The following is a 25,517-nucleotide window of genomic DNA, read 5'->3' as shown; positions in this document are numbered from 1 at the left end:
CAAACTAAACATCACTAGGTTATGGAAAACTTCTGACATCCCTTACATCCCGAGGACTATTGCTGATCTAAATTTCCTGTGGGAAAGAATAGTGGCTATGAAAAACGTATACCTAGGAATATTTATGGCTATGTGGTCATTTTGGCTATAACATCCAAAATGTACTGTTCAAGTTTAATTAATCCACCATAAACATCTGTCTTTCTATCTTAGACTTGCTGGTGCTCCTTCCCTACCAATCCTTCCTTTCTCCCCTTCTACTCCCTAATCCCCTACCCCCCCCCCTTTTTTTTTTCTCCTAGATCTTTCTTAAACTACTACCTTAATACTACCCAAACTTATTCTGAAATGTTTGCACTTAGCATGAAGCTGTTTGTTAGATGAACCTATTTCTAGTCGGAACATCTGTTTTGTTATAATGGCTTAACCATGTATGCTCTTTTGTAAAAACTCAATAAACAATTATTGAAAGGAATTAAAAAATAAATAAAAATCGAAAAAGTTCTGAAACTATTTATCTTTGTCTAATTTTTTTCTTTTACATCACAGAAACCTGACATCTTAACAGGGGTGTGTAGACTTGTTATATCTCATTGAGGAGTTGCCACAGAAATCTACATATCAATACAATCATGACATGTTAAGGGCCGACTTAGGATTCTGACCACCCACCTTTTACCTGCTACCCACTTTACCCCCTTTACCAAAATAATGACTGACACCGGTGTGGAGTAAAGTTGGCCTTACGGCCGATTTTATTTAACAAAACTAATATTAACATAAATAACCATTTTCTATAAACAACGTATTTCACAACTTTAAACCATCTGGTGGTCTAAAGACCACAACTTCAACTGGCCACTGGGACAATAACTGTTTTTTAACTTCGGCCTCAGTCGCAAACCCCAGACTCGGAGGCAGTACCCCTGTCCACAGTGACCTACACATGAACTCCTTCCTGGTCAACCTTGTTGACCGAAAGGTACCCGTATCCCCATATACCTATGGGTACAACCGTTTGCAAGCAAACGTCCTGCCTTTACCCTCTCCAGAAACCCCAAACACCGCCTTCCCCTTACTACCCGCCTATCACATGGGAGGGTGGGTGGGACGTTGTTCCGATGAGCTAAGATGGAGGAGTGACGCTACGTCACTTCCTCCCTGCAGTACAGAGCCAGCCAGCCCCTCCTACCTCCCCCAGCCTGCTCCACTCTCTTAAAGCAGCGCTGCACTGATTCCCCAAAACGGACCCTCCTATCTTAAAACGGCCACAGCCACTGTCTGTCCTGCGGTCCCCCCCCTGTCATGCCGTCCCTCCACCTACCGCTGCACTCCCGGCTCTGGGACTCTCTATACATTCACTTCATGTATGTATGTAATCATACATTCAATACATGTATGATTATGTTGTAGTTTAGTTGTATCCCTACCTGCTCCATTTTCGATAATTCTCTGACAGTTCAAACATGTTTTTGATGCTCCTCCAGGTTATTTGAAAAGATGAGAATATCATCCAGATAAGCAATCACAAACTGGTCCAATAGATCTCGAAAAGCTTAATTGATGAAGTGTTATGAAAGTTGCAGGAGCATTGCCGAGGCCAAAAAGCATAACAAATGACTCAAAATGACCATATCTGGTTCTAAAGACAGTTTTCCATCTGTCTCCTTGACTATATTATATGAATATATACAGTATGTAAGGAAAATTGGTTTATACTTTTATACTTTTAACTACTTCAATACAGGGCATTTTCACCGCCTTCCTGCCCAGGCCAATTTTCAGCTTTCAGTGTAAAATTTTGAATGACAATTGTGCGGTCATGCAACACTGTACCCATATGAAATTTTGATCTTTTTTCCCCATAAACAGAGCTTTCTTTTGGTGGGATTTGATCACCTATGCAGTTTTTTATTTTTTTGCGCTATAAACAAAATAAAGAGCAACTATTTTGAAAAAAAAGCACAATATTTTTTAGTTTTGCTATAATAAATATCCCATAAAAATGTTTTATTTCTTCCTCAGTTTAGGGCTATATGTATTTTTCTACATATTTTTGGTAAAAAAAATCACAATAAGTGTATATTGATTGGTTTGCACAAAAGTTATAGCACCGACAAAATAGGGGATAAATGTATGGCATTTTTTTTTAATGGTAATGGCGGCGATCTGCGATTTTTATCATGACTGTGACATTGCGGCGGACATATCAGACTGTTGACACTATTTTGGGACCATTCACATTTATACAGCGATCACTGCTATAAAATGCACTGATTACTGTGTAAATGTAAATGACAGGAAAGGGATTAACACTAGGGGCGATTAAGGGGTTAAATGTGTATCCTAGGAAGTCATTCTAACTGTGGGGGGAGGGGACTCACAAGGGGAGGAGAACGATTGGCTCTGTACTGGGAACACACCATCGGTATCCTCTCACTTGACAGGACGTGGATATGTGTGTTGAGGCACACAGATCCTCATCCCTGCTGTGTGATAGGCAATCATGGGTGCCCGGCAGACATCGCGACCGCCCGGGCACGCGCATCGGCTCCCGAGTGATACAGCGGGCGCACGAGTGCACTGCCTAAAGGCTCGGAAAGCCAAAGACGTCATATGACAGCAGCCCGGAGGGACAAAGGGTTCCTGCAGCCGTCATATGACAATGGGGTGGTAGGGAAGTGGTTAAGGAGTCTCAGGAATAATACAAGAAGGCCGCTGACAGACATCGCAGGTCGCTCTCTACTTTTCATGTGGGTGACAAAGTTTGGGTATCTACCAAAAATGTAAAGGTTCATGTTCCATCTGTTAAGTTGGGTCAAAAGTTTGTGGGACCTTTCTAGATTTCTCTTTAAATTGACCCTTTCATTGACATTCCTGACAGTATGTACTGTAGATTTACCCTGTTTTTCATGTATCCCTTCTAAAGTTGTTTCATCAAAATCCTTTTTCTGGATAGAATTTTTCCACCTCATCCACCTGTTGAGTTGCAGGGTGAAGAATAATTTGTATTTGAAAGAATTCTTGATTCCAGGATCTTTAGGGACACATTACAATATCTGGTTCAATTGCAAGGATATGGACTACAGGAAAGTACTTATGAACCTAAGGCGAATGTTCATGCTCTCAGATTCAAAAAAAGAGTTCCACCAGTGGTTTCCTTACATACTTGGCTCTAAGATGTTCAGGGGCCACTTTGGTAGCAAAGGAGTACTGTCAGTGTCTGGATCTGAACTTGCAACCTCTGTGGTGTCTTGTTGTGGCTCTTCTCGCCACCTGAGATGTTGGATGGCTCCCTGTCTGATACCTGAGGTCAATCTTGCCTTGTCTCTTGTTTGCAAACTCCTTGCTCCTCCAATGAACTTCCTATTTAAGCCCTGTTTTTGCACATCCTGTATTCCAGATTATTGTGCTCTCTCCAGCAGCTATATTGTCCATTTGCATACTTGCAGCTGTCCTGATCTCCACTACCATTTATTATTGACCTTCGGCTTGTTCCTCGACTATGCCTCTGCTTGATCCCAACCTGCAACCACTTGTTACTGACTTTTGGCATGTTTACTGACTACAGCTGTGTTTGTTTCCTACCTGCTATATCTGACACTGGACCCCCGCTTGTTCCTCTCCTGGTGGAGCAATCCTGTGGTACACAACCTGGTACTAACACGCAGCAAAAACCATCGCCAACATGAGAAGCTCTGGTGAATACCAGTCAGTCCTTGGACCTCATGCCTTAGGTCCGAGTCATCCACCAGGGAGACCCGCTTGTGTAACTATCCTGCTGGTGGTCGGTGGGAGCCTCTCTACTGCTAAAACTACTGGTCTCAGAGCCTTAACCCTGACCATGACAGTTACCCTTCTCTGCATTCTCTGCAGTTCCAATAACCTTGTTGTGAAGTGGTGCCCAAAACTGAACTGCATGTTTTGGTTGGGGTCTTACTAATGCTTTGTACAGGGCAAAACTATGCCCCCCTCTGGAGTCTATACCTCCTATAATACAAGAAAGTTTTTTTCTTGCTTTAGAAACTACAGCTTGGCATTGCATGCTATTATTAAAGTGCTGGAAATATCGCCTAAACCTCAGTTTAGGAGATATTTACAATACAGACGCATGCTGTTGTCTACGGCACATTCGCCATAGACAAACGTGCCGTTTCTAAAGGAGGTAATGCCGTGACTGGCGGCTCCCACACGCATGCGTGGGAGTGAAGTCATTGCGGTTCGGGACAATCGCAGCGCCGGAGCCGCAATACCATAGTCGCTGACATCTTGCTGCCCAGTGCTGTGTCGTGCACCACAGCGGGGGCTTCGATCCCAGGTGAGTATTACATCAAAAGTGGGTTTACAACCACTTTAAGTCTGTGATCTATCAGAACACCAAGATCCTTCTTGATCGTTGATTTCCTCAGTTGTAATACATAGCATTTTTTAGCTATTCTATACTTGTAGGTAAAAAACACAAAAACATTTTCTATTAAGAATCATGCAATTGAAATTATGCATAATATACCTTATTTTATTTGAATGGTTAGCCTTACACAACTAAATGTACTTTCATATTACCATTACTATATCCTAAATCCATATATTTTTATTCTCAGCTTCTTAAAGACACAAGCCAGTATGTGATATCTGAGCTTGCAGCTTTAGAGGATCAACAAAAGGTGATTGATGCAAGAGCTGCAGTAGTAGAAAAGGATCTTCGAATTCTAATGGAAAATGGTATTTTATTACATATCATTACTTTAATTCCTTTTTTTTTATTTATTTTTTATGCTACACAACTGCATTTAGTCAGGCAATGACACATACTGTAGGCTGAAGCAGTGTTGATACTTTCTGTCCTCAGTAAAAACAAAGCTAAAGGGTTACAATACTATCAATACTATCGAGCAATAGGTCCAACACTAGACCTCCTCTGTAACTCTAAACAGGTAACCTGTAAAAAGATTTAAGGCATCGCCTATGGAGCTTTTTAAGTACTGAAGTTTGGCACCATTCCACAAGTGTGTGCAATTTAAAGATCATTTTAACATCATCTTTCACATTATACAAAAAAATTGAGCTAAATTGCTAGCTTGATTAAAACAGTACCTTTTCAGCAGCAGCAGATTCTAATTCTCCCTCTTAACTGTGTGAGAAAAACATGGAATTATGGGTAAATCATATACCCATAAACCCACATTTTTTCCTTGTAGTTAAGAGGGCTGGAAGGAAGCATTTGACTTTTAGACACATGCCCCCTTCTATGACACTGCAGTGAGAGCCTCCACTGCAGCAATTTTATTGGACAGATTTTACCAATGGTGCTTTACCATTGGTCCTAGGCTCCAAGCTGTCCATTGAGCTCAGTGACGCTGACAAGAAGTGATAGGTATTGTGAGCTCATCCCCTCAGTCTGCTGTATTTAAACTGTCCGCTGTGTATGTAGCTTCTGACAGGCTGTGCAAGGAGCCCCGTATCTCTGGAACCATAGGTGGCAGGAGCCCCACATTTTGATCGGTGGTGGGGTCTCTGTGACCCCAGGTTGCCGAGCTACGACCCTCGAAGCTCAATGTTGTTTTGGGGGGGGGGGGTTATGTTTGCCTCATCTGCCTCCCCTGACTGCACGTCCTTAATTTACATGGCACTAATTTAACATTCAAGAGGACTTTTACTCCCAATTACAAAAGTTACAGTAGTAAATCAGGAGGACAACACCCACATCAAGCAAATAGGGGGGTTGGTGGACCTCAGTTATTAGGAACATCTACAAATATTAAACATATTCTTCCTGGAGAAGTGACACTTAAGAGGCGATTGAAATAGCAATATTCAAATCATTGAATGGTGACTAGTTTTGGGAGGAAACTTTTTGAATTGGATAGACTGGTGTCTTTATTCAACCTTGCCAAATATGTAACACAGAATTACCCTTCCCCAACTCACATTTGAAACACTTTCATCTCCTTAATTCCTAGGCTCTGACAAGGAAGCAGAAGAGACCCTTATCCAGGAATGGTTCACATTGGTAAATAAGAAAAATGATTTAATTAGGAGACAAGATGAACTACAATTACTGTAAGTACTGGAGATGTTTAATTCCTATGACTAATCTTAAATTCAACATCACATTGAGTAGTCTATAAAATAAAATTTGCCAGTCTACTGTAACCATACATTTTTGAATTTTAGTGCAGAGGAGCAAGATCTGGAACGGAAATTTGAACTCCTGAGCAGAGACCTCCGAGCACTGCTATGTACTGAGGGTGAGGTTTTATGTGCTTCTTTATACAAGTTATATTTCTCTAAAATCACATTTTCTTTCTCGTACATTACGGGACACAGAGAAACATACATAAGTAATTACTATGTGGGTTATAGAGTCTACCTTCAGGTGATGGACACTGGCACACCCTTAAGGCAGGAAGTTCCCTCCCCTATATAACCCCTCTCATACCGGGAGTACCTCAGTTTTTTCGCCAGTGTCTAAGGTGTTGGTCACGAGTGAACATGTGCTCTAAGGAGCTCCTCTGGAGGGATCCTTGCTGGATTTAAAAAGCCTCCATAAAATCCGGATCCATCCAAAGTGCTTCTTGGCCAAAGTGGACGGTACCCGGACCCGGTTGAGAAGAACGGGGTTTGGCCTGTAATGCTCCTCTTTTGAGGGCTGGATCCTGGGTATTCAGTGCTTTGGTAAATTTCCCAATACTAAAAGCTTACTGACACTGTGCTATATGGGTCCAGGGGTGTGGTGTTCCTGTCCATGGACCCCGGACCCTGAAGGTCTGCAGACTTTGCTATCCGTGATGGGCGAAGATTGGGTTGTCTGTGTGTGCAGAGTCCTGCGGCGTTGGATCAGTTAAGTGAAGGAGCTTTCAGAACTTGGTTCTGAAAGTTTCCTTCTTTTTGAGCCATTATGCTTTGCCTAAGCTGCCTGTCTGTGCCTCTCCTCCTATCACTTGTCCTGGTAATACTGCAAGGAGGAGGGGTGTCCATGCTCAGTCTTTTAGCCCCTCCTGTGCAGGTAATAGTAGGGAAAAGTTGTCCAAAAGTTTTGGCTACAAAATTGTCTTACCTGGTCCTCACATGGTAGCTGCGGTGACTCCAAACCTTGTGCACAGGCGCGTCAGAGTCACGTGCGCGCGCATAGTGCGTGTCATAGGCACGCGCAAGTGTGGATAATTTATGCGCCTACGGCTAGTGCGCACGCATGGGGCTTCAGATGCGCGCGGCAACATGTGCGTGCGTGCAGCAACATGTGTGTGCGCGCAGCCTCGTGGCTGACGGTGGACACAGAGTATTTGTACACAAGTTTTCAGTATTATTACTACTGGATGGTGGACAGTGACATTTGCTTAAGGTGCATAGTGGGCTCTGCATCTTGCTGACCATCAAATAGCAGCGTCAGTGCTGGTCTATAGGTCCGCAAGTGGATGCAACTTTTGCTTTAGCTAAAGGCTCAGTGACTAGAAGTACAAAAAAATCTAAGGGATCGCCATCAGGCTCGGAGGATCTTGGGCATGCTCCTGTGGCTATTTCCTCTCCTGATAAATTAGAGGAGGCCCAGGGTAAACCATCAGGGCTGCCAGGTGCCTCATCTGCCCTTGTCCCGCCTGCTCCAGTTTTTGTAACACAGGAGGCTTTGGACTGGAGCAAAGATTGACACGAGGTCCCTCTCTCCTCATGGCGGAACAACTATCCTCAGAAGAGGTTGATTTACCTTCAGGGGATCAGACAGAGGGTCGGTCAGAGGTCTCGGACTCTGAGGATTCTACCCTGGGGGAACCATTTTCGGCATCTCAGTCCGAAAGACGGTTGGTGCAGTCCCTCACTGAGATGGTCCGTTCGGCCTTCAAGTTGCCTCTTTTAGAGCCAGCATCGAGTTCAGTCTCTTCCTAATGCTGTATACACACGGTAGTTTTTCGGCATGAAAAAAAATGTCATTTTTCAGCATGTCCAAAAAACAAAGTTTTTCCAACTTCATCATTAAAAACAACGTTGTCCACACATCATCGTTTTAGAAAAATGATGAACAAAGCGCGGTGACGTACAACACGTACGACGGCACTCTAAAGGGGAAGTTCTATTCGCCTTTGGGCTGCTTTTAGCTGACTCCTTGATAGTAAAAGACGATTCACGCTTTTTTGTCTGTTACAGCGTGATGAATGTGCTTACTCCATTATGAATGGTAGTTTTACCTGAACGACTGCTCCCGTCTCATAACTTGCTTCTGGGCATGCGCGGGTTTAAAGCGTCGTTTTTGCCCACCCACGATCATTTTGTAAATCATAAAAAACGACATTTTGAAAAACGACATGAAAAAATGCAGCATGTTTGAATTTTTCAGAAGCCGAAAAACGATGTGAAGCCCACACACGATCATTTTAAATGACGTTTTAAAAAATGCAGAAAAACGACCGTGTGTCCGCGGCATTAGGCTCTTTAAAAGCTCCTCAAGCTAACTATTCCTTCCCAGTTCATCCTCTACTGGAAGGTCTTATCTATAAGGATTGGGAACATCCGGATAAAAATGTTCTTCCTCGTAAAAAAAAATCGGTTTTATACCCCATGGAGGAGAAGTTCACTAAGAAGTGGGGTATCCCCGCGGTGGACGCAGCTATATCCTGCGTAAACAAGACTTTGACCTGTCCGGTGGACAACGTTCAAGTGTTCAAAGACCCGACAGACAAGAGATTAGAGACGCTGGTGAAAACCTTGTTCGCTACAGTAGCGGCTATTGGTATTTGCCAAGCCTTAAAAGACCAGTTAAAAGTGGTCTTCAACGATATCCCGGATCAACAGGCTTGGGAATTGACTGACTTTCCCAAGGCATTATGCTTTCCGGTAGATGCTATCAAAAACTCCAACAACAGTCCTCCCCTCTCACACTCTCTTTAGTTCATATGCGCAGATTACTCTGGTTGAAGAACTGGGCAGCTGAAACCCCTTGTAAGAAACTACTGTCAGGGTTTCCTTTCTACAGGGAGCGTTTATTTGGGGAAGATCTGGATAGATATATTCAGAAAATTTCCAGTGGCAAAAGCACACTGTTACCAGTGAAGAAAAGGTTTAGGGGTACCCCTCCTTTAAAAAGTCTTCCTCTCCTATTCCTAGCACTTCCACTGCCAGGCAGTTCCGACGGCCTCCCGGACGGTTTAATGCGGGTGGAAAACCGCAAGGCCAACCTCAGGCCTCCAAAAAACCTTGGAACCGTAAACCGGCCAAGACGGCATTATGAAGGTTCACCCCCACTCAGCCGGGTGCGGGGAAGACTTCAGCTGTTTGCAGAAGCTTGGCAAGGGAGGATCCAAGACAATTGTGTCCTCTCTACGGTCTCCGGTCGGTGGTCGCCTCCTTACAAGGAGGGGAACTTTTGGCGTCTATCGATATAAAGGACGCATACTTACACATTCCTATCTTCCTCAACCATCAGAAGCTCTTACGCTTCACAGTAAATCAATGGCATTTTCAGTTCGTGGCCTTACCTTTTGGTCTGGCCACCGCACCTTGTGTATTCACAAAGGTACTGGCCCCCCTGTTAGCCAATCTAAGATCTCAAAGATCGATTGTTTAAGGAAGCTAGTTCAGTTGGTCAAGTCAAAGCGTCAGCCCTCCATGCACCTTTGTATGCGGCTGTTGGGAAAAATGGTAGCCTCTTTCGAAGGCTGTCCCATTTGCTCAGTTCCACTCAAGGGGACTTCAACACGCCATTTTATCCGCTTGGAACAAGAAAACCCAAGCCTTAGATCTCCCTATGTCCCTCTCCCGAACAGTCCGGCAGAGCCTTTGCTGGTGGCTAGTTCCCCAGATTTTACTAAGAGGGAAGTCCTTTGTTCCCATATCTTGGCGGATTGTGACCACAGATGCCAGTCTTCTGGGCTGGGTTGCAGTTCTGGAGGGGCTGTCTCTCCAGGGAAAGTTGTCGATCGCCGAGAAATCTCTACCCATCAATCTGCTAGAGATTCGGGCAGCTCGTCTAGCCTTATCACTTTGGACGGACAGGTTGCGGGGTCACCCAGTCAGGGTTCAGTCCAACAATGCCACAGCTGTGGCATACATAAATCACCAGGGGGGCACAAGGAGTCGTGCAGCCCAAAGAGAAGTGGATCAAATCCTGATCTGGGCGGAAAAGTATGTCCCGTGCATATCTGCGTTTTTTATTCCGGGATAGACAATTGGCAGGCAGACTTTCTAAGTCGCCAACAGTTGCTCCCAGGAGAGTGGACTCTTCTCCCTGACCACTTCCAGGGCATTTGTCAGAGGTGGGGAATACCAGATGTGGGCAACTTTCTGTCCCAGACGAGGGATCCACTCGCTTGCGGAAAGGATGCGCTGGTGTTTCCATGGGATAAATTTTCCCTAATTTATGCATTTCCTCCGCTGCAATTATTACCCTGCCTCCTTCACAGGATAAAGTCGGAAGAGAAACCAGTGATTCTGGTCGCTCCAGCTTGGCCCAGAAGGGCCTGGTACGCAGAAATTGTAAGGATGTCGGTGGGACATCCATGGACCCTTCCACTTCGTCCAGACCTGCTTTCTCAGGGGACAATATTCCACCCTTCCTTACGGTCTCTAAATTTAACGGTCTGGCTGTTGAATCCCATATCCTAAAGAGGAGGGGTCTCTCTAATTCAGTAGTATCTACTTTAATTAATGCCAGAAAGCCAGAATCCAGGCTTATTTATTACAGAGTTTGGAAGTCTTATGTGGCCTGGTGCGAAGCCAAAGGGTGGCATCCCCGGAGGTATCTCATTGGCAGAATTCTAGATTTTCTGCAGTTGGGGGCAGACATGAAGTTGGCCTTAAGCACCATTAAGGGCCAGATCTCTGCCTTATCAATATTTTGTCAAAGGCCACTGGCTACACATTCTCTGGTTAAGACCTTTTTATAAGTGGTGATCTGTGTTAATCCTCCAATCAAGATCCCCTTGCATCCGTGGGGTCTGAATCTGGTCCTTTCTGCCTTACAGAGGCAACCCTTTGAGCCTCTGGCCCACATTCCCTTGGTCCTCCTGACCAGGAAGGTGTTTTTTTGGTGGCCATAACGTCTGCTAGGAGGGTATCGGAGTTGGCGGCCTTATCATGTAAGGAGCCATACCTAATTCTTCACAAGGACAGAGTAGTCCTACGACCTCATCCGGCCTTCCTTCCTAAGGTTGTTTTAAACTTTCATTTGAACCAAGATCTGGTTCTCCCTTCTTTTTTCCCAGAGCCTAGTTCTGCAAAGGAGAAGTCATTGCATACTCTGGACGTACTAAGAGCAGTTAGGATCTATCTTAGGGCTACTGCTCAGGTTTGGAAAACAGACATTTTGTTTATTCTGCCAGAAGGTCCCAGATGTGGACAGGCAGCGTCTAAATCCACTATCTCCAAATGGATTCAACAAGTCATTACTCAAGCCTATGGCTTGAAGGGAAAGGTTCCTCCGTTTAAGGTTAAAGCACATTCCACTAGAGCGGTGAGTACATCCTGGGCAGTGCATCATCAAGCCTCCATGGCTCAGGTCTGCAAGGCCGCGACTTGGTTGTCAGTCCATACTTTCACTAACACTTCACAGAGCTCCTGCCCCTCTTGATGGGGAAATTGGGACACTTATTGCTTGCTACAAAACGGAGGTACTCCCGGTATGGAAGGGGTTATATAGGGGAGGGAACTTCCTGCCTTAAGGGCGTGCCAGTGTCCATCACCTGAAGGTAGACTCTATAACCCACATAGTAATTACTATGCTGCTCTGTGTCCCGTGGAAAGGTTTTTACAGGTAAGCTGTTATAAAAATCCTATTATTAACCACTTCAATACCAGGCACTTACGCCCCTTCCTGCCCAGGACAATTTTCGGCTTTCAGCGCTGTCACACTTTGAATGACAATTGCGCGGTCATGCAACACTGTACCCAAACTAAATTTTTATAATTTTCTTCCCACAAATAGAGCTTTCTTTTGGTGGTATTTGATCACCTCTGCGTTTTTTATTTTTTGCTAAACAAACAAAAAAAGCCCACATTTTTGAAAAAAACATTTTTTTAACGTTTCTGCCATAAAATTTTGTTTTCCCCTTCACCGACGGGCACTGATGAGGCGGCACTGATGAGTTTGCACTGATAGTGACACTGATGAAGCACTGATATGTAGAATTGATGAGCAATGATAGGCGGCACTGATATGCAGCACTGATGGGCACCAATAGGCAGCACTGATATGCAGCACTGATATGCAGCACTGATGGGCACCAATAGGCAGGTGGCACTGATGGGCACTGGCAGGTGGCACTGATGGGCACTGGCAGGTGGCACTGATGGGCACTGGCAGGTGGCACTGATGGGCACTGACAGGCGGCACTGACGGGCACTGACAGGCAGCTGTGATGGGCACTGACAGGTGGCACTGATAGGCGGTACTAATTGGCACTGACAGGTGTCACTGATGGGCATCACTGATAGAGAGGTACTGACAGGTGTTACTGCTGGGCAGTGATTGACATAGTGGTGGGCAGTGATTGGCACTGTGATGGGCAGGGATTGGCACTGTGGTGTGCAATTGCATACTTTATTATTGGGGCACTTATGGGCAGGTGATTGATAATCAATGTGCTGATTATCAGACCGCCCCCCCCGGCAGGCTCTTCCTGTCAGCGTGAACCGAGAAATGCCGTTTACTGGCACTTCTTCGTTCATGCGATGATCAGCTGTGATTGGTCACAGCTGATCATGTGGTAAGAAGCCTCTGAGTGTTCTATTGGGTTGAGGTCAGGACTCTCTGCAGGCCAGTCAAGTTACTCCAAATACAGATATGTATGCCCTAGATGAGACAAACACATAAGGGAATAAGGAGGATAGAAAAGCAATAGAAGCGCAGACTGTGGAGGATTTCTCTCTTTATGCAGCATGCTTGTTAACATTGATTAGAACACTGCTGCCATTCAAAAAATCTTTGTTTGGCATTGAAGTTATTGATTGTCCTCTATCTTGCCAGGCCTTCCTTGGGTACAAAGAGATCTTTACTTACTTAACATTCCACAAAAAAAAATGTAATCTTATAAAGTGGAAAAGGGTTCCTGTGCCAAACTTCCCAATAACACCCTGAAGCTTAGACAATATGAATGGCTTTACAACACAGTACCCCCTTCTGTAAGGGCACCCAATCAGGGTTCAGTTAGACAATCCCATGACTGTGGCCTTCATCAATTGCCATGGAGGAACTAGGAGTCATTCAGATAATCTGATGGAAACTCACTGTCCAGTGATCTCTGCAGTTCATCTTTGCATCAAGGGAAATGGGCCCTTTACCCAGAATTTTTTATCTCATATATCAGAAATGGGGTACTCTGGATGTAGACTTCCTAGCCTCCAGATTCAACAACAAACTACCTCTGCCTTGTGTGCTTAAAAAGATAGCGCAAGAGAGGAAAACTGTGATTTTCATTGCATCAAACTGGGCCCAGAAGAACTCGGCACACAGATATACATTGGCCCAGATTCTCAAAGAAGTTACGCCGGCATATCTCGAGATGCGCGGCGTAAGTTTATATATACGCCGGCGTATCTATGCTCCGTACCCACAGAACCAGATACGCCTGAAAATAGGCTTCTTCCGACCGACGTAACTTTTCTACGCCGGCCTAGCGTGGGCGCATATTTACGCTGGGCGCATCTGGCGCTCACATTGATTTTGTATTCAAATATGCAATCGAGGGAGATACGCCGATTCCCGAACGTACGTACGCCCGACGCAGGCTACGCGCAGTGCGCGTAAGCTGTATGTCCGCCTAAAGTTACCCCTCATAACGCAGGGGTAACTTTGCACCAGACGTGTGCAGGTCAGCTGGAGAGCAGCTTCAGCAGCACCATTACGGACGAGCGGAGCAACCACACTTGCAGGACAACACATCCGTATGCCAACATGCCAGGGGCAGGCATGGTCATAGCACTACTAGTGTGTGCCCAGGCGCGTAGGAGGAGGGCACAGGAGAGGATATACCGAACGCGCATGAAAGTCTTTGGCATGGGGGATTCAGAGGCGTATCGTATCTTCAGATTCAACACTGATGCCATCCTGGAATTAGCCACAACCCTGCATGATGACATCACCAGCCAGACACAACGCTCACATGCAGTGCAGCCACTGGTCAAGGTCTTGGCAACACTGCATTTCCTCGCCAGTGGATCTTTTCAGCGTACAACTGGAGTTGTGGCTGGGATGGCACAAACCAGCATGAGCAGATGTGTGCACCAGGTTGTCCCCGCAATCCTCAGTTGCATGTCCCACCACATCAACAGACCCACCCAGGAGCACCTGCGGCATAAGGCAATGGCGGATTTTGTCAGAATTGCAGGATTCCCACGCACCGTGGGAGCCATTGATTGCACACATGTGGCACTACGGCCCCCCCGTGCCACAGAGCACATATACCGCAATCGTAAGCACTGGCATTCCATCAACGTACAGGTGATAGTCGATCCCAATGCCTCATATGGCACATCCGTGCCAAACACCCAGGGGTCAGCCACGACAGCTACATATACCGTCAAAGCATCATCCCAACGGAATTTGAACAAAACGTGTATGGGGACAGCTGGCTGGTTGGTGAGTGACATGGGAGTCAGGCATGACTGTCCGACCCCATGATGCAGACATCACGAGGGGCACATGCACGACTAACATCCTCCTGACTTTTCCCTTCCAGGTGACTCTGCATATGCACTTGGGCCCCATCTCATGACTCCATTCCGGGATCCCCAAACCAGAGGAGAGACAAACTACAATGATGCACACATACGTACCCGTGCAGTGGTGGAACGCACATTTGGCATCCTGAAGTCCCATTTCCGATGCCTGGATAAGTCCGGGGGGACCCTGTTGTATTCCCCAAACTTTGTGTGCCAGATCATCGGTGCATGTTGCATTCTGCACAACTTTGCCGTGAGAAAAGGCCTGGAGATTGACATACGTGATGACCTGACCCCCGAACCAGACATTCCCCCCCTGCCCGAGGCTACCCTGTCTGCTGAGGGATCAGCAGTCAGGAGATGCCTCGTGGAACACATCTTTGCACGTTAAACACATACATTCATCATGGCACAAGGAGAATGCACGCATGCACACCACTGTGGTCCCTAGCTCACACACACCACATCCACTTCACATTGGATTAGCCCAAGTCCACCATGCAGGACTTGGGAGCAGCAACACCACGCCAAGGCTCCAATTATGTTGCTGTCTATTCATACCACATTCACACGGTCGTGGGGATAACTTCTCCCCAACGACCGAGGGTGGCACCCCTTTGCTGGCAGGAGTGTCACCCCCCCCCATTCACACACCAGTCACAATATAATCTGCACGCCTCACCGTGTGCAGTCATTATAAAAAAAAAAACCTCATGACCTGAGGAAAAAAAAAAAAACTCATGACCTGAGGAAAAATAAACAAAAAACGCTCTTCACCAGAGCAAAAAAAAAGGCAAAACCAAAAAAAACAGTTGCCCTGTCGTGGGCCAAGCCTGCTGCCACGGCTCCGTAACTGCCTGGTAGAAGGCTCAGGTGGGGGAGGCATCAGGTGGAGGAGCATCCCCTGGTCTCTCCCAGGCTGGAGGCCTGCCCTCTAAAGCCACGGCAATGCGGGTGAGGATTGTATTTGTCTCTGCCTTCACCAGCCGCGACTGTCTCCCCTCCGCCTCAATGGCAGCTGTGTTGCCCTGTACGGCCTCTCTCAGGGACCTCACCTCTGCCACGAGGGTAGCCGTTGTGGCCTGCAGCTCCCCCAGGCAGGTGATCACCGCTGCACTGTTGCCAGACAGATCTTGAAGGACGTCATTTATGTTGCCCGTGGAGGCCAGGCTGTCTGCCACACGCCGCATCTCCATGGCCATCTCACCCATATGGCGGGTCTGGGAATCCTGTGCCCTGGTTAAATGTTCCGGAAGGAACTCAGGAACCCCCCTGGTCGCCTTCCTGGGGCCAGGAGAGGCTTGAGCCCTGGCATAGGGGGAGGCACTTGAGGGAGTGGGTGTGTTGGGGATGGATCCTGAGGGGCTGGAAGAGATAGGGCTTGACGTCCGCGACGGATCAGCCGAGAGGGAGGATTCCTCCAAATAGAGGCACACCTCCTCACCCATAGGGACAACGTCATCCTCCACCACCTCTTCATTGGAGGTCTGGAGACTCCCCTCCACCAAAGCCTCTTGGCTTCCCAGGGGGTCAGGGGCATGATGCTCAGGGGATGATGGTGTGGGACGGGCAGAGGCAGATGATGGCCCAGCAGCTGGACATCTGTGGATGACACAAAACATTCACATGTTGGAGGACCCACACACTTGTCACATGTTCCCTTCCACCCCCTCACATGCTACACACCAGATAGGAGAAAAAACACACTTACCTGTCCTCAAGGCCTGCTCAACTGAGTCATAGCCCTCTTGCTCCCTCTCAAGGCACCGGGCAACCACCTGCTCCTCAGGAGTCAGCCTAATAGTAGAGGCTGGTCCACCTCCAGTGGCGCTGGCATGCCTCCTCATCTTGCCCAGCTTCTCTTTGACCCTCCTACGCAGGTCGTGCATTTTTATAACAATGTCCTTGGGCCTCCTCACCTCATTCCCAAGGGCATTGACCTGGGTGGTGATCCTCATCAGGATCTCATCCCTCTTCCCCCTGCTGGTGTCTTTACTTTGTGCCCCATGGAGGCGAGCATCATACCTCTCCATGGCCGATATGATAATGGCCCTCTCCTCTGGGGAGAAGTTTTTCTTCCTCCTATCACTGCGACGAGCGGACATGGCACAAAGGCAGACAGCAAAAGCACTTACACCACTAACAAACAGACGGGTGTACTTTTGCACTCGACGGGCGCATGTCTGGGCGTATTTATGCCCTGGGCATAAACGGTGGGCCGGCGTATCTCAGGGTTTACGCCGCATGCGCCGGTCGTTCGGCCCTTTATTTGCATGGGGTCACGCTTCATTTAAATGGATCACGCCCACTTCCTTCCTACTTTGAATTACGCAGGCTTACGCCAACGAATTTACATTACGCCGGCGCAAAATTGGACGCATTTGCTATAAGAATACGGACCTTACCTCTCTAAGTTACGTCGGCGTAACGCATATGAGATGCGATACGCCGGCATAAAGATGCGCCGATCTACGTGAATCTGGGCCTTAGACTTCCAGCAGACGATCCCATAGTTGCCAACAGTCCTGATTTTCTTGGGATAATCCCAAATTTGGGACCCTTGCCCCAAATTAAGCTTGTCCTGATTATTTTCCCAGGATTTTGCCTTTGTCCCAGGGAAATCGGGAATGTTATAGAGAAAAACGGCCGGCGGGCTTCAAAAAGATGGCCGCCGCAGACACAAGGATTATTTCCCCTTGTGTTCAGTGGCGAGGGGAGGGGCAGCCAATCAGCTTCTCCCCTCTCCACTGAACACTGTTCACACACGAGAAAGCCGGGAACTGTACACCCAATCAGATCTGGGGGTGAAGGTCACATGGACCGTGGAGCTGCCGCTGCCTCCAGCACACAGGTGAGAGCATCTGCCCTGATCTTCTCTTTGGGTCACTTTGGTTTTCGCTCATCCAGCTCTCTGCATCCTCCTACACTCTATCTGTCCCATCTGTACACTGGGCCAGTGAAATGCTGTGTATATGGCACACTCAGCTTATCCCCCTGAACTCTGCTGCTCTTGTGTCGCTCTCTACTCCTGCCCAGTGGCTGCCACTGATAGGGGAAACAGATCTGTAAATTAGTGCTCCGCTGCTGGGGGACACTAGATGTAAATTTGGGTTCCGCTGCTGGGGGACACAGATCTGTAAGGAGGGCTCCGCTGCCGGGAACACCAGATGTAAGGGAGGGCTTCACTGCCGGGGACATTAGATGTAAAGGAGAGCTCCGCTGCTGTCAGCTTCTGGGGACACTGAAGTAAGGAGGGCTCTGTTGCTGGGGGACACAGATCTGTAAGGAGGGCTCTGCTGCGGGGGACACCAGATGTAAAGGAGGGCTCCGCTGCCAGGGACACAGATCTGTAAGGAGGGGCTCTGTTTCTGGGGGCACCTGATGTAAGGACGGACTCTGCTGGGGGCACCTGATGGCACCTGGTGGCAGTCGACGTGGCAGGTGACATGCTTGGGGGTCCCACTGATTCGGCATTATGGTGAGTTGAATGATTTAATTCTATATTACAATGTAATAATAGGAATAATGCGCTTCAATTATCCTGGCACCATAACAACTATGGTGCCGTGATGATTGAAGCGCCAACATCAGGTGTTTGGCGTATCTTTATCTGCAGCCCTCTTTTCTTCTCTCCCTCTGCATCCCTCATTCATCTCAGACTCTAACCTCACCCCTTCTGAGCCACGCCCACTATTCCGCGTAAACTACAGACATTTTTCGCCGCTATGTTACGCTATGCCGCGGCTACAAATGAATGCCCTGCCCCCTAATTATAGCAAGGCTCCGCCTACATGCACAAAATTGTCCCGATTTTATTTTTTTTGCAATATTGGCAACTATGTGATACCTGGCCTCTTACCAACAGGCCAGATCTGCTGTCTCAGGGCCCTCTACGTCACCCTGTTTTTCAGTCTCTGACCTGTGAGTGCAGATAGAGAGAGGAGATATTTGCTACTTATGGGCACAGCACTGGATGGAGTGGGGCAAATATTTGGGGGGGGGGGGATACAAATACTAGGACAAGTTTTACCTTACAGTAATGCAGGGAAAGCATTAAAGTAAAAAATATTTTGCCTTTACAACCTCTTTAAGCACTCTGAAAGATCAGGTTTCAGCGGTGTCCTCTGCTTTGTACTCCCTTGTAAAAAAAACTCTTCATGGTTTATCTTGAATCAAACCCCCCTTGCAGCACTCTGTACTTTTTTGGGATCTTAACTTGTTTCCATTCCAATCTGCAGCTCCTGCCCTGCTTATAGGATGACATTGTCGGGGGGGTGGGGGGGGCGGGCGGAGGAGGTGGGAGAGGACACACAGGCAAGGCCATACAGCAAGAGGTGAGCACCGACTGCAGTCTGTGATAGTCCTGCGCGGTCCGTGGTCGCCACTCACCTCTAGCTGTGCAACCCAGTCATCAACAGGCCACAAACCGCACCAGTCCATGGCCTTGGGGTTGGGTACCCCTGGGGTAAATCATGGACCTGGCATCCTTGGAGTGGAGGTGAATATAGTTACCCTTTAATAATACAAACAGTTCAGCAATGTTTTAGAATACAAATGTTACTATATTTTGTATTTACCCATAGATTTCTTAAAAAGCGAAGCTCAGAAGAGAAGAGAGAAACTCTTACTGGATGAATTGGTATCTCTAGTAGATCAGCGTGATGGCCTTGTGAGAGATCTTCATATAAAAGAGAGGAAGTATGTATATTTTATATATATATATATATATATATATATATAATATAATCTAAAAAGTTCTTCAATTCTATCCATCACAAGTAACTGATAATATATGATTTCTTGCTTGATTCATGTAGAGCTATAGAAGAAGACGAAATAATAGAGAGAAGTCTTGAGCAAAGGAGGAGAAAGCTCAGCAAAAAGGAGAAATGTCGCATCAACTAAGGCTTTGAGGCTAAAGGAAAGATATATACAAAAAATCTGTCATACTCAAAACAAGCAAATCGCGTTCCTAAAAAAAAACTCTTTGCTATGGTAAAAAAGAACACCTCAGATCTTTTATAAACAGATTAAATGGCCTATAAACATTTTCCAGTGCTTGGTCTTAAACTAAAATGCTGAGATGCCTTCTAAGCACTACTCACAATCTTTTTTATTGTCTCTTTTCACTTGCTGCTATTGATGTGGAGTAATATTTAAATTTGTGATGACATTATATATATACATAGGGAGATTTTGTAAAAAGTGTTACTGATTCTTGAAATTAGTTGAAAATAATTATTGTTATTAGTTAAAAAGACTGTGAGTATGTTTGGTATAAGAATCGTTGGAATTTCATCAGTTGCACTTTAGAAAAAAAAAGCCCAATTTCAGTTCACTTTCATGGCTTAAGTGCACAGTTTTCCTAAGGTTAAGACTAAAATGTAACTTATTTTATAATGCATGACTTGAAGTTCCAGTTCTCTTGAGTCACATTGCCTTGCATAACATAGGGCATGTATGCTACAATTTTTATGAATCTTTTGTCACTGAATTTCTTCAGGGTTGAAATTACTTTGTTCCTATAGAGATTTACATATAGTGACATTTTACAGTCTTTTTTGCACCTGCTATTTTCAGGCATACTTGCTATTTTCCATTATTTCCATTATTTTTTAGGGTTGAAATTACTTTGTTCCTGCTATTTTCCATTATTCTTTTTAGAATGTTTCTATATGAATTTCTTCCTATGTGTCTTAAGAGAATATTACTTCCTTTCTAAACTGTAGCTTGCCCTCCATCACAGTATCAGTGAATGGTCTAGTCATGAGAGAGAGTCATTATTTTAAACATTTACATACCTGGAAGGTACACATTTACTTTTTTTCCCTCAATTATTTCTATGTAAAAACATTGTTTGCTGCAAGTAAGAATAGTATTCCCCTTTATATTACACTTTCAGCTTGCTCTTTAATTGGTGCATTTCCCCTGGTGTAATAGGATGTGTACAATGATTCTGAAAACATACTTTTGTTAGTAAAGCTAAAATAATGGTCTTTTTATTCATTTCTTTTATAAGCCAACTGCTTGGTACACGTGTGCCAAAGTCAAGATATATAAGACAGACAATCAAGCAGGTCTAATTATAAATACTTGTGGATATTAAAAAAGTATGCATACTATCCATTCATATTTGTATTTTCTGATTTGTAATAGTAATATCACTAAAGTGTTTATAACCCACAATATAACTTTTATTTAAGTTATAAAGTTATAACTTTTACGAAAAGTTACTAGTTTATCGTGCTTTATTTTTATTTTGCAATACAAATTGGAATAATGCCTACTCTGAGACCTTATAGTTGAAAATAAATTTACTGATCCTTAGAAAATGCAGTGGACATGTCATTAAAATCAGATAATGTATGTGACAAAGGAGCTGTCCTAGCAATGCTATATTAAGTTACCATAATGCAAAAGAAAAAATTATATTATAATGCCTAGAGCTTCCTCCCTTTCCATTTATTCTGTCTAATTTCACAGGTGGTGTAATAAGTACCAGACAGATATAAGACCTACAGTTTCCCTGAGATTATATCTACCAGAAATTCTAATAATGGGGCATATTAAATACAGTAGCAATAAACATTTGCTGGTTGTGAATTATTCACCATCATTTAAAACACGTGCATCTGGAAGATTTACCTACAATGAATCTTTGGTGAAGAGCAGATTCACTGCTTTATAAATATGCCCCAAAATTTCCTTTTGTAGAGACATGGTGAACAAATTCAGAAGAGAACTGGTCAGTCCAGCAACATCAGTACCCTAGGAGTCAGGAATTATTATTAATAATATATTATTTTCAAAATAATTATAAGACTGTAGCAGTAGCAATATTTAAACTATGTTATACATTCAGTGATATTATCATTACGTACCAGAATTTAATTAATGCACACAATAAGATATTTTGTTGGCAGGGACAACTATATATTATTTAAGTATGATGAAAACATTTGGGGTCTATTTACAAAGGTAAAAATGGATATATTTTATTTTCATGAGAAATATATATTTTCTGAAACAACTGCCATTTTATATTGCTGCTTTATCCAATTTCTGAATTCATATGTTGACTAGGATGAAAATGATATACAACAAAGAAGAAAGATTGAGTACATATGAGTACATATACACACTCAAATATACAAAAAAGCACACACAATATTTTTTTTACAAAAATAAATATCAATTACGATAACAAGCAGCCCCCCATCCCTAGAAAACAACTAAAACGAATTAGACAATTTTTTTAATTACTCCCAAGTTCAACATGTTTAAGTATACACTATGCCATGTAAAGTACATGTAAACTGTATCAGCATGCACATAAATAATAGGGCAAACCCTGTGTGTGACCTTATATATGCACTTAGAAATGTATAATGAACCTGCAATATCAGCTATAATAAAGGATATAATTTGAGCATTGTGTTCTACACTTAACAGGCAATAGTGAATTGTATAGTCAAAACTATATCATTGCTTATTTTATACCACAATGCTGTGACAAAGGCCTATAATTCATCACATTTGAAGCTTGCGGTTACCATAGGTGTATGATCTAAGGATCACTGCCTTTGCTATTCTACAGTAAAAAAAACTTTTTTTACCAGTCTGCTGACAAATTTGTTTAATATTTTCACTCAGTTGCGCATGCACAACTTATAAATGTAAAATTTAAATGTAGAATATGCTGCACATTGGCAGCTTGGTATACATTTTAAACAAGTTTGTCTGCAGGCTGGAAAACAAGGTTTCATTGTAGAAAGGGCAGTGCTTGCTTTGTGTGGGGATAACCTAACTACTGTGCACATGTGTGGGAGTTACATCCTCTTGAGACTGGTCAGCCAAAATGGCAGAAGATGCCAAACTCAGAAAAAAACTAGGCATAGATATTGGTGAAGGAACTTGCAGACATGGCATCTCTTGAGGTGAGGCAAGTATAGGTGGACTTTAGCCAGTCACTAAGCTTTCAGTGAAAATACATTATTTCCAGCATGCCAGCAAATAAATTATCTTCCGCTGCTTTTAAATCATTTAGTGCCATAAGCTTAGCTTGGGTGTCTGGATGCTTACAACCATGAGGCTGTACTTCTTCCCAGGAAGATGACAATCAAACTGCATCACACTAAGAAAAAAAATGATGCAACAAAATGTATTTGCAGATAGGTTTTACCAATTTAAAATACTTTTTTTTTCTGAAATTTTATCTTAAACCTGTCCCCAGATTTTAAATTCAATAGGGGAAGTTAAGAAAGGAATTTTCCTCAAGATGGCATCATTTTCCTGTCACTTTCTACTTTTCACAATTTTGTTTCCCTTTACTATCACAGCTTTCTGTTTTATACTTTTAGGAATTGGAGGAGCATTCAGACGTGAAACAGTTCAGAGTTTGGCAAAACAAAGCATTTTTATATAACTGACCTTTATAAATAAGTCCCCCAAATGTTTTAAATGTAGCTTTTTTTCATCTGATGTATTTCAGCATGAAAAACACAGCTTTGCACAGCTTTCTGTATAGATTATGTTGTTATGATGTTATTTTGATGGTACAAAAGGATTGCTGGACAAGCATTGTGAGATTGATATATTGCTTGATGTGATAAATAAAATGATTAAAACTACACTACTGTTTGTGGCAAATCACATAGTTTTATAATGAATTGTCTATTTGTCAAACTGCAACATTACCCACAACCACAGATAAACCGCTGAAGGGATGGCCTAGTGCAGATTTAGATCTGTAGGATGACTGGATGCGTCCTCAAAGAAGGTTTGCAAGAAAGCAGAAAACTAAATCATAAGTCTGTGTAAAAGGTATAGTCTACTAACTATGGTACATATACAGTATTTGAAAACTGATCAATCCTGAGGTACTGGCTGCCTAACTAATTTCTTGAGTCCCTAAAATGGCAGGACAGCAAGCACAAATACCGCCCAAATAACCTTTTTTTTGGGGAAAGTAGACAGTCTAAGGTTGTTTAGTAAGAGGTAGGGATGAGCCGAACACCCCCCGGTTTCGGTTCGCAGCAGAACATGTGAACAGGCAAAACATTTGTTTGAACACGCGAACAGCATTAAAGTCTATGGGATACGAACATAAAAAATCAAAAGTGCTCATTTTAAAGGCTAATATGCAAGTTATTGTCATAAAAAGTGTTTGGGGACCTGGGTCCTGCCCCAGGGGAAAGGAAATTAGCTGCTCCAGGTAGAAAAATCTTGATCGTAATCCACCTCACAGAAGCCACAGGTGCAGGCAATGCATTTAGCAAGGCAGGAATAAGGAAGTATATTTCTGGACAGTCGCACTCCGAACAAACGTTGCCTTTATTAAAATAGAACAGCACTACAAGCCACAGCAAAACTGGGCAGCTGACGCGTTTCGAACTATTCCTAGTGTTTAATCATAGCTGACTAACACAAAAATGATTTCTAATAAATACCACTCTTAAATGACCATGTGACTGGATGAAGGGGTGGTGAATTGCATCTCATTAGCAAATTGGTAATTGAAGTGAATAATTTTAGCCTCCTGTGAACATGGTGCACTGGTCACTGGTAAAGTGACCAGTGTATTGAGTAGACAGGTGAAAACAAATATGTGGTATTGAAATCAAATAGTGCATGAATACATAAATAGATTATATATATATATATATATATATATATATATATATATATATATATATATATATATATATATATATATATATATATAATGACGACTCGTATAGGAGCGCATATCTGTGTAATAATACATAGGAATTAAATCAATAATGTGTATGTCAAGATGTGTTTGTCAGCTATGATTAAACACTAGGAACAGTGTGAAACATGTCAGCTGTCCTGTTTTGCTGTGGCTTGTAGTGCTGTTCTATTTTAATAAAGGCAATGTTTGAAAGGAGTGCGGCTGTCCAGAAATATACTTCCTTATTCCTGCCCCAGGGGACATGTATCAATGAAAAAAAAGTTTTAACGTTTTTGGGAGCAGTGATTTTAATAATGCTTAAAGTGAAACAATAAAAGTGAAATACGCCTTTAAATTTCGTACCAGGGGGTGTCTATAGTATGCCTGTAAAGTAGCACATGTTTCCCGTGCTTAGAAAAGTCCCTGCACAAAATGACATTTCTAACGAAAAAAAAGAGTAATTTAAAACTACTCGCGGCTATAATGAATTGTCAGGTCCCGGCAATACAGACAAAAGTCATTGAAAAAAAACGGCATGGGTTCCCCGTTAGTCCATTACCATGCCCTTTGGGTCTGTTAGGGATATTAAGGGGAACCCTGTGCCATTTTGTTTTAAATGGTGTGGGGTTCCCCCCAGAAATCCATACCAGACCCATCAGGTCTGGTATGGATTTTAAGGGGAACCCCGCACCAAAAAAAAGGCACAGGGTTCCCCCCAAAAATCCATACCAGCCCCTTATCCGAGCATACAACCTGTCAGGCTGCAGGAAAAGAGGGGGGACGAGAGAGCGCCCCCCTCCTGAACCGTACCAGGCCACATACCCTCAACATGGGGAGAATGTCCCCATGTTGATGGGGACAATGGCCTCATCCCCGCAACCCTTGCCTGGTGGTTGTGGGGGTCTGCGGGCGGGGGGCTTATCGGAATCTGGAGACCCCCTTTAACAAAGGGGAACTCCAGATCCTGCCCACCCCTATGTGAATTGGTAACGGGGTACATTGTACCCCTGCCATTTTACAAAAAAAGTGTCAAAATGTTAAAAACCACAGGAGACAGTTTGGGACAAGTCCTTTATTAAAACGAAAAAAAATATTCAAACCATGTAATCCTGTCCCGAGCGATGCAGCGGAAAAAAAAACCTCCATAGGAGGTGCCCGGCCGAATGGCGCTCTCCCG

At 44.2% G+C, this 25,517-nt stretch overlaps 1 protein-coding gene across 5 annotated transcripts in view; it reads left to right on the top strand.

Annotated features, from left to right (window-relative positions):
• Positions 1-23,278, top strand: part of LOC120917489 (EH domain-binding protein 1-like) — a 468,369-nt gene extending 445,091 nt beyond the window's left edge. For all 5 annotated transcript variants that reach the window (XM_040328818.1, XM_040328816.1, XM_040328817.1 and 2 more), the window contains 5 exons: positions 4,602-4,722; positions 5,961-6,060; positions 6,175-6,248; positions 19,230-19,344; positions 19,464-23,278. In XM_040328818.1, coding sequence (XP_040184752.1) covers positions 4,602-4,722; positions 5,961-6,060; positions 6,175-6,248; positions 19,230-19,344; positions 19,464-19,551 — 498 coding nt within the window. In that variant the 3' untranslated portion in view covers positions 19,552-23,278. The remainder of the gene's footprint in view (positions 1-4,601; positions 4,723-5,960; positions 6,061-6,174; positions 6,249-19,229; positions 19,345-19,463) is intronic.
• Positions 23,279-25,517: the final 2,239 nt, after the last annotated feature.

Source organism: Rana temporaria, chromosome 11 (assembly GCF_905171775.1).
Source record: "Rana temporaria chromosome 11, aRanTem1.1, whole genome shotgun sequence".
NCBI classification, from domain to species: domain Eukaryota; kingdom Metazoa; phylum Chordata; class Amphibia; order Anura; family Ranidae; genus Rana; species Rana temporaria.
This window is presented reverse-complemented; position numbering and strand designations above follow the sequence as displayed.